Raw genomic sequence first — 10,875 nt, 5'->3', positions numbered from 1 at the left:
TTCTATCTTTCTTCTAAAGAACTCTCCAAAGGATATCTCTTGGAACCTTATTGTAAGCTTTTTCTAAATCAATAAAAATCAAATGTAAATTCTGCTTATTATCTTAACTTCTCCATCAAACCTCTAAATGAATGTATTGCTTCCATAGTAGACTTGCCCGACATAAATCCAAATTGATTATGAAAAATCTTTATAATACTTTTTAACTTATGTTCAATTACCTCTCCCATAATTTTAAAGTATGACACATCAACTTAATTCCTCTATAATTTGCACACTCTTATGCATCCCTTTATTCTTAAAAATGGGTGGCCAAAATACTCTTTCTCCACTCCTCAGTCATCTTTTTAGTTTTTAAAATAATATTAAAGAGTTTAATAATTCAAGAAACTCCCAAATCTCCTAAAAATTTCCACACTTAAATTGGGATATCATCAGATCCTACAGACTTTCCACCTTTGGTTTTCTTTAAAGCCTCTCAATTTTTTTTACTAATGCGACTGTTAAAATAAAACTTATTATTATTATTAACGATATTAAGATCACTAAGGTCGATCGTATTTTCAGAAACTTCATTAAAAAGTTTATCAAAATAACTCACCCACCTATGTAGAATATATTTTTCTAAGAAAAACACTTTTTGATTTTCATCTTTAATATATTTTACTAGAGTTAAATCTTAACTTTTCTTTTATCTTTATTTGGCTAGTTTATATTTCACCCTCCTTAGTATCTAATCTGTTATAAATATCACTAAAAGCAAAATTGTTAGCGTCACAGATTATTCTTTTAGACTCCCTACGGGCAGTTTGATATTTTTTCCCAGTTCCCTAAGTTTTTACATTTAAACCAATTTTTATAACATGTCTTATAGGTTATCTTTTCTTGCATATTATTATTCCACCGCCAACTATTTTTATTTATAAGAACTTTTTCTTTTGATTCATCACGTACATCTTTTGCTATTTATTTAATAGTGTTTGTTACTTTATCCTACATATCATTCTCTTCTTCATGAACATCCCAAATTTTGAAATATTGAATTTTACTCATTAAAATAATTTTATTTATCTTTTAGGTTCTCCCATCTAATTCTACGATGATGAGTCTTAGTTTTCTTTATTTTACAAACCCTTCATTTAATCTAGAACTAAAAATTGATGTTGGGTATTTAAATTTTGACTTGAAATGACTTTACAATCTTTACAATCTCAACAATCTCTTCTTTTTATAAAAAAATAGTCAATTGTGTTTTAGTAGATCCATCTTATAAGTAATAAGATGCTCATCTCTTTTCTTGAATAAAATATTAGTAATAACAAAATCACACACTAAAGCAAAATCTAAAAGGTCTCGACTTTATTTATTAGTCATTCCAAAACCGTAGCCACTATGAATCCATGAAAATTTCTGAAATCTTCTACCACTCTATCAACATGTCCATTTAAATCTCCTCCAATAAAAATTTTTTCTTCAAGAGGTATCATCTGTATTAAATATTCTAAGTCATTCCAAAATTGGCTTGATGAAATATCAAATGCTTAATTTGGTGAAAAGTATTTTTTCTAGCCGGATGGATTCTATATAAATTCTAAGGTTTGTACTCCTCTAATGTACAAGGTGAGCGATTAGTTTTAACATTGAATTTTGGTGATGATCCAGTTCCCTTATTTCTATTTTTCTGATTTGACTGTAACAGATGCTTATGATATTGGTGTCTATGATAATGAGATTTGTTTCAATTGTTTTGAATATTTTTTTAGTTTGATTTAGTGTTGCAAGTTGCGTGGATTCAACTCATTGGATTCCCTTGTTTCAGCATGTGGTTGATTTTTAATTTTTACCGTCCTACAACTTTTTAGTCTCTGTTTTTGAAGATTATTATTGCTGTCGTGTTTCTTCTACTTTTGTTTTCCATTTTTCTGACTAGAAGATTATGATACTATAGTTCGATGTGTTGTTGCCATAATTCCTTGATTGTTTTACCTTGCGTAAATTGTGCTGTATTTCTATCGAAATTAATTTTTGTTTCTATTCACCTTTTATAGATTGTAACCTGTTGTCTTTGACTTTTATACCGTAGAGGCTTTGACTGGGTGATTTCTTTCTATGCTTGTCTCTGAACTTTATTAACAACCATATATTGTTCTTGTTGTTTTGCTAATGATAAATTGGTAACATGCTATTTTTTGCTTGAATCTAAATTTATTGAATTGAAATATGCAATTTTAGGCTAGATCTTGGAAGATGAATTGAACTTTTTTATTCCCATCAAACTTTTGTATTGGTTGGATGCTACTTCATGAATGGCGCAAGTGTCGATAATAACTCTTGGGGGATGCTTCTGCATGTACTTGCATAATGTTGGGATCTTCAAATTGTTGATTTCTATTTTGTTTTTTATCATTTAACTGCTTTGTGATTGATTTTGCTTTTGCATGTTTGAGTTTTGGTTTAGGTTGTGAATTTTAAATCCTTTTATTATATATGTATATATTTAGTATTTAGATATATATATATATATATCTGTGTGTGTGTGAGTGTGTTTGATTATATTTAATTACTAAATGCTGTTTTATTGAATAATGAATACAGTAATATTAGTGCTCGTATGCATGCCAAATATCTTCCGTTTTTTCACATAACAAAGCAGTGGTTGTTCGTATTTTTTTAGTGCAAATGGCTGAGTGACACTTTAATTAATTGAAGTATATTTTCTAGTTTTGTTCGTAATGTATAATTACAATGCAATTATTTAATTGCTTTCTCTAAAACAATGTTGCAATATTTCCCTCCAATAAAATGCAATTATTTTTCTAATGCTAACTAGGTGCTTATAATTATAAATATGGTGCTTTATCATTAAGAGGTCCAAGTTAAATCATGAAAAATGTGCAAGAGAGTATTATTGAGTGGCCGGCAACACATGCATACTGAAAAAAATAGCCATTCTGTCCATGCAATCGTAATACAGCTAGCCGAAACTGATGTGCAGCATGATTCCAGTTTTGAAGCTTTTTATTGTAGTTTGCAATACTCGCATCTGTAAATAATGACCAGGAAGATAGAAGTCTACAATTAGAGAAACTAACTGAGTTGGAGGCCTGTGATAAGAGAAACAAACACCACAAAAAATCAAGAGGAAAGAAACCAAGCGATGGATAGCTCTGCGAAAGGTTAATAACCGATGGTTGTGAAAAGTAAAAATAAAACCACTTATGATAGAATAAAGAGTAAGGTGCATGACAGACATATGCTAACCTAGTCTGGAGTAATTGTTAATTTGGGCGACATTTTTTGTTCAAGTGCTTCAAGTACAATGCTTCACTTCCTGTCATGCTTTTGTATATTCCTTCTGAATGCTATAATACAGTGCATGAATGTATGTACGCAGCACATTCTGTTTTGTTAGTCTCTGGGTGTATATATTAAAGCGAAACTTTCCTAGCTCGCATATGTGTCAGTCCTTATGAGCTTTTTTTTTGTTTAATAGGTTTGAGTATCCCCAGCCAACATTTCAGAAGCTAATGAAAGAACAATGCATGGAACCATTCTTTGTGTTTCAAGTAGGTTATTTAAGTAATCAGTTTGAGATTGTTAGATTCGAGCTATAGTTAAATATGTTTAAATTTTTATTTGGTCTATGTTCAGGTCTTTTGTGTGGGCCTCTGGTGTTTAGATGAATATTGGTATTACAGCTTGTTCACTCTCTTTATGCTTTTTCTTTTCGAGTCAACAATGGTCAAGAGCCGATTGAAAACCCTGACTGAACTTAGACGTGTAAGAGTTGATGGTCAGACACTGATGGTCTATCGAAGTGGCAAGTAAGTTTGTCAATATAGCTCTTTTTGGTTTTCTTACAAATTAATTATCTAAATACAATCTTTACACATCGGGGCTTAGGTGGGTGAAGCTATCTGGGACAGATCTTCTTCCTGGAGATGTTATTTCAATTGGGCGCTCCAATCAGAACGGGGATGATAAGTCTGTGCCAGCTGACATGCTTTTATTAGCTGGAAGTGCGATAGTAAATGAAGCCATACTCACAGGCGAGTCTACTCCTCAGTGGAAGGTGCTCTCTTTTCTTTTATCTATTTTGTCTGCACGCTTACTTGCAGATTAGTAATGAAAATAGTGAACGAGACTGTGGAAATATTCAAATTTATACTATGGTGTGCATTACATGCAGCTTGATATTTTGTTTGTCCATGGTTTTCCATCTAATGAAATGAACTTTTGTGTTTTCATACAGAATCTATTAGTTTTAGATTATTTTTGGTTATAACTGAATCAGGTATCAATATGCTCATATGATATAAGATCTACAATATAAGTTTGTTAGCTTCTTTTGGTGTGGTAGAAGCTATTTTATAGGAATTAGTTTTGTTATTGGCTGTTTTGATGACACTGACAGATGTCCTTTTTTAGGAGTTGATTGTGGAGATTTATATTGGCAAAAAGTTGTTATCTGGAAAATGAAGAAAGGACCTGGCCTCATTGGACACTAAACCAAAAACAAAGATTACTTATATACTCTCTACTTAAAAGAGCAATTCCGTTATTAATGAAAATTGCTTTCCTTGATGTTAATATTTCTTAAACTTAAAAACATAAAACTAGTAATTTTTTCTTCACGAGGAAAGAAAAAAATTTTGATGCATGAAAAACACTATAAATAAACTTTCTTGGTTAGTACTTGTCAGATAACATACGAAGGAGCTATTAATAGGACCTTGAGACCAAGTGTTGAGAGGGTTTTGGTTGTTGAGTAAGAGGATAAAGCAAAAGAAGGTAAGCTGTGGTTGTGATGAAATGGATTTGAATGATCATGTTCTTTTCTCAAAAGAACACACACACACACACACACACACACACACACACACATATATATATATATATATAATCTAAACGCTAATATATTAATTAGAAAGAAGGATACAAATATATTGTGTGGGAGGGCCCAATCATGACACCCCGCCCACACGATAATCAAAAATGGTTCCAAAACGAGAAAATACAGAAAAATACATGGGAGACCTAAAGAAAAAACAAAAAAATGCCAAAAGACGTAGTATCAGGTAGCTAGAGAGTGACCCAATTTCGCCTTGCCTCTGCCTCTACCTTTAGTTCTAGGGAAGGAGCCAGCTGATAAATTGGTAAGATGAGTGCCATTGTCAGTAGTAACCAATGTATCATCCAATAGGTTGCCGAGCTTGAGCCGACCTCCATTCTTCTTTTTCCTCCTAAAATAGACCTGCCATTCCTCATCTGAAGATTGACTCACCTGATTAGTGAAATGGTCTAAAGTGCGCCGAATATGTGTAGGTTGTTAAACATTAGAAGCAACTATTTGTTGTACCAGCTGATCTTTTATTGGATCAAAGGAGCACTCTCATGTGTCTTGCCATATAAGTGAGTCTTCTTCAATAGTAGTGGGTGGTGAAAGCATGATTGGATCTGTACCTGTAGTATGGTGTTCTTCATCAGGAACTGCGGTGTTGGAAAGAGGATCGGGTTGCATCTTCTCTCAAAATGGATGGTAGATGGCTGATCTTTAGCGATATGCGGCCTTAGACGAGGATGCAAGCGATAGCAAATAGTAAAACTATGACCAAACATACTACAATGAGAGCAATATGGAGGGTGGTTCTATTTCAATATTTTGTCAATACCCGTTGTGAGTGGTTTCAATTCATACCTCATCCGAAGCTCGTTGACTGATATCTCTCTCAACTAAAACACAAGCCACAGAGGGTCTGGTGACAACAAACTTAGGACTATCAACCTCGAAAGGCTTACCATAAGCAGTTGCTAAGGAGTAGTAAATTTTCAAGTTGAACAGATGTAATTTTAACCCCAGAAATTTTGTCTAAACAAGAATGATAGGAGACTCCGCTTTTAGATCAAAATCAACAGTTAACGGTTTTCGATCTTGATAACTTTTAGAGAAAAAATGCGAGTGTAATCAACATCGTGAGATAACTGAATAAGTACATGTCTACCGTCAAGTAAACCAATATTTCAACTACCCAACAGCTTCATAGCATCAAAATCTTTCAAAATGATCTCAAGTTTTGGGTGATCATAAAAATTTCCCCACTAACGCGGGAGTACATGTTTCAATTTCTGTGAGAATAAGAATAAATTTTTCATTTTTATTACCAAACTTTTTAATGAAAGTGTGATCACCACCACCTTCAAGACTTTCGCGGAAAGATTTTGGAACATTGTAGGACTTGCCAATACGAAAATCAGTCTCTGAACCTGAAAGAGGAGCACGAGTAGGATTAAGAAAGTCGCCGACAAGTGCAGTGGTATAGGAACAAATCGTCGATGCCATCTCCACTGACAAGATGGTGTCTGTCGGGCAGGAGAGAAAACAGTCGCGTCGTGTGGAAGGAGACGACTGCGAAGGAGAAGTGTCGTCGACTGCAGAAGACGACTGTGAGAAGGAGGAGCCGCTGTCTATGGGAATCAGATTTCGTCGGCAGGAGCGTCGTCGACTACGAGAGACGACAGCAAGCGATAATGAGGGCGAGTGTCGTCGAGTAGAGATGACGCGGGCCGCGACTACGAGGGCAAGCGTTGTCGACTGCGGGTGACATCGTCGATTACAGAGACGACGCGAGCGAGCGTCAGCGACGAAGACGTCTGCGAGCGAATGTCGTCGAGAAAGCTGCGAGGGCGTGAAAACATCGTTGCGGAAGACAATGGAGAGGAAGTGAGAAAACGAGGAATCACAGCCGTGAATCGCCAACGAGTGAAACCCTTATATATATATATATATATATATACACACACACATTAAAAGAAAATCGATATTTAGCAGATGCCCAAATATCGATTTAACTTGCGTTTTTTGGCCCCATTATGAGAGCCTGTGCCATGTGCCTAAAATTCCGGAGCCCCCGTTATAAACTAATAAAATCTATTCTCTAGTAGATGTCACACTAGATGTCCAACAATATCTAAAGAATGTAATTCATAAATTAATGAATCTCTTAGTGAATTCCTAAGGATGCATAAATAATCAACTATATAGAAATACCCATCATAACCTCAAAATCATCCAAAAAAAGGGTTGGCTTTTTCTTATGGTCATTAAATATAGCAAGAAAATAGGGACACACATTGTAATCATCTTAAAGTCTATGAAAGTTGGAGATTAGAAGCTCAAGTGAATTGATCACAAGGGATATATGTTTTAGGAGAAATGAGTGATATGACAAAATCTAAACTCATCTGGCACGCTGGAATTTAATTTTTTTGGGTAGTTAATTAAGTTCAAGTCAAGTTATTTAGTGGTTAAGGCGACATCCTTATGAAACATAATAGTAGAAGCAAATAATGTAACTTGGTAATTTGTTTAAATATTCTTGTAATGTAAGATATATCATAGGCATTATGGCTAAGAAGAAACATGCCATTTTAAGAAATTACCCAACCAATATAATGGGTTTTCATGACTTCTAGGCAATCTAGGAAGTCTTAAAATAAAATTCATGGATATTTTCTTCTAAGCCCTATAAGGAATAGGAAGTACTATATATTGGCTTGATTTTTGTTTGATTGATTTGGCATGCCTATAGGTGGTAAGTGAATGGTCCAAAAATTGACCAACATCTTTCATGTAGATGACCACTAAAATCTATTATCTAGTAGGTGAATAGTGTTATCTTGCCCTAGATGTCGAGTAATATATCCAGAATGTAATTTATCAAACAACGATCTCGGAGAATTTCTCAGGATGCATAAACAACCACTCTTTTGAAGAAACCTATCAATGAAAAAAAGATCATAAAAAAAAGGAATGTCTTTTTATTGTCACTAATATAATATGAAAATCGAGATACACAGTGGAATCATTTTTAAGTATATCAAAACAGGAGATTTGAAACTCAATTGAAGCAATCAGAAGGGATACTATAGATGAGGCAACTATAGTTTATTTTTTACACTAAGCTTATGATTTAAAGAAATGAGCATTCTTACAAAAACTTAACCCATTTGATATGCCTAAGATTTAATTTTCTTTAGGAGTTAATAAATGTCAGTTTATGATAATCATTGTTTAAGGTGAACTCCTTATGAAGCAAATAATGTCTTTAATGTCTTTAATGCTTTAAAGACTCAATAATAGTATAAAATTTTTTTGTCATAAGTGGTATGTAATTGTTTTGGTTCTTTAAATTTCTCATTAAAGAAGGCTATAAGATTTTGACCTCAACTTAAGACACGACCTACACCTATGGCAAAAGCATCATAGGTCACTTCAAAAACCTTGAAAAAATGATCAAGTTTAGTACATGAGATATCATTAGGATCGCAATGTGATCAATAACTTTTTTGTAGACTAAAGATCTTTATGAAGTTCTCTCTTAAGATGATTAGTAAGTGATGCTACAATTGTACTTATTAATAAATCTCCTTTAAAAGGTAGTCAACTCATTAGTATTTCTCACTTAAGTGTAATCAGTAGGAACACATAATCTAAGAAAGTTCTCTCTTTATGTAGAAAGTGACACTTCCTGAGGTTAACAAATAATTTTGCCTTTGTAAGCTTAAGTTAAGACTAGCTTAAGATGTTAAAGGTGTCACTTTCTACCATAATTAAATATCACGATTTCATCAAAAGAGATAACTATAGAACTTTCAATGAAGGGCTTAAGAAAAATATTTATAAGCCCCATGAAATGCTAAAGAGTATTTGTTAACCCAAAGGGCATCACTAATAATCCGTAAAGTCTATTTGGTGCCCTAAGGGCTTTCTTCTTTTACATTTGGTTGATTTGATGATGGATACCCACTTTTTAGATTAATTTTGGAAAATATGTAATACTTGAAAATAAATCAAGCATGTTATTAAGCACAGGCTTAGAAAACTTTTATTTGATGTTAATAACTCTGCTATTGCTACTTATTCTTAAGATGTTATGATTCCTGGACTTTGATAAAGAGGGATAACACATGGGTTTAGACTCTGTTGGAAAATTTTTTTCCTAGTAAGTCATCTATTTTGGATGTTTCTTATGCTCTTTAGGATTTATTCTAAAATGTTAAGTTCAACTACTATTCTAATGTGAAGTCAATTGCATGTTGGATGTTTCTTATGGTTGGGAGAACATTAGGAAGCCCCTCATGGATCCATTAATAAACTAGGTAATAAGCCATATATAAAAATAGGTGAATATTAGGAACAAATTTATTCACATGAAGAATGCTAATGTGAAGTAATAAGAAAATTTTATCCTAAGATTAAAAAATCCAAAATGATCTATCATACAAATGGTTTTATCAAAGCTGACTTGTAAATGAAGGGAAATTAGGGATTGGATCTCTAGCAATATGTGTGTCATGGAAGTAAGAAATTGTCTCCCTATTAGTTGGAGTCCAAAAGCAAGCAGCTGGAGTGTGACATATTTGAATAGCTAAGATTGGGTTGTAATTCAGTAGTGGACTTGTGTTGAGGCGGGGTGAGTGTTTGTTCAAGGGCTTTTTAGGGAAAAAAAATTGATCCTTTTCTTGAATTTTAATGCATAACTATTATAACGACCGTAATGGATAACATTTATGTCATCTTGTCAAAGCCTTTCGAAAAGATGCTAGCAATATGAATAGGAAGTTCATCACACCAAATATGGTTAATGTTGCTATTCAACCTAATAAGAAAAAGAGACCTACTAGTAATAATATGTATATTCACCCAATTGACATGGAAAGCTCAAGGTGAGGCTCAAACTTAAATTTTGCTCTTACGAAGTTATAGGAGAAAATTTCATTGATACAACTACCCTCATCCATCCCTAACTTTAATTTATTGTCACTGCATGGTGCATACATATGGAATATAGACTTCCAATCTTTAGCAGCCCTATTTTACTTAAGCATCTCTTCACTCTTAGCGGGTTGTTGTTAAAAAGTTTCAAGTTATCTTAAGAGTAGATTGTCTTAGTATGAATCTCCTCCAATTTTTTTTTCTAAATACATGATTTGGGATTTGCATTGATTTTTCTTATAGCATTGCTTATGGCACTTGAAGTATGTAACTTTCTTAAAAGGTTTTCTACTACCCTCAATGGTGGTTGTAATAGAATGATTATAAGTAAGGAAAGGGGAAAGCTTTTTAGAGACCTATGGGCAAGTTGATTGGATGACTGAACCCTAGATTTGGGAAATAAATTGAACTTCTTTTTTCTTTCTATCAATAAGGTAGATTGGAATGCTTTCTATAATGATTGTGTATCTAAAAGTGTTACCTCATTCTTAATGTCTTGCCACAAGTCAATAATAAATTTATTGGCAAGTTGCTAATCGTTATCAATACAATTAGTTTTAGCTGCTAAATCCACAAAAAAGATTCAGGTGTTCAATAATTGATATGTACCTTGAGTGTCATTTGTTGATCAAGAATTATGTTTAATTGGAGTTCAATGGTTCAATGTGACCCATTTGAGTTAAATGATCGACCTAATCTTGGTTTGAGATCTCATTTTAAGCTTTAATTGTTTGGATTTGGCTTAAATTGTGTTTAGGTTTCACATTCATACAACTGCCTTCATCTAGTCTTAACTTTCACTTCTTGTCATTACATGGTGCATGCATATGGAAAATAGTCTTCCAATCCTTAGCATCACTCTTTTACTTGAAGCTAAGCATCTCTTCGGCCTTATTGGGTTGTCCTTATTTCCAAGTTATCTTAAGAGTATGTGGTGTTAGTATGAATCTCCATTAAGGCATCAAGCTTATGATGGAATTTTTTTTCCTAAATACATGAATTGGGCTTTGCATTTATTTTTCTTATAGCATTGCTCATTAGCATTTGAAGTATGCAACTTTCTTAATATTCTTTCTATCATCCTCAATGGTGATTCTAAT

The 10,875-nt window shown here is 33.3% G+C and overlaps 1 protein-coding gene across 1 annotated transcript in view; it reads left to right on the top strand.

Moving 5' to 3' along the window:
• Positions 1 to 10,875, top strand: part of LOC110033712 (probable manganese-transporting ATPase PDR2) — a 62,555-nt gene that overhangs the window by 5,249 nt on the left and 46,431 nt on the right. The window contains exons 4-6 of the mRNA XM_020737769.1: positions 3,494 to 3,566; positions 3,652 to 3,824; positions 3,904 to 4,072. Of these exons, the coding sequence (XP_020593428.1) occupies positions 3,494 to 3,566; positions 3,652 to 3,824; positions 3,904 to 4,072 (415 nt within the window). The remainder of the gene's footprint in view (positions 1 to 3,493; positions 3,567 to 3,651; positions 3,825 to 3,903; positions 4,073 to 10,875) is intronic.

Source organism: Phalaenopsis equestris, unplaced genomic scaffold (assembly GCF_001263595.1).
Source record: "Phalaenopsis equestris unplaced genomic scaffold, ASM126359v1 Scaffold001265, whole genome shotgun sequence".
Lineage (NCBI taxonomy): Eukaryota > Viridiplantae > Streptophyta > Magnoliopsida > Asparagales > Orchidaceae > Phalaenopsis > Phalaenopsis equestris.
This window is presented reverse-complemented; position numbering and strand designations above follow the sequence as displayed.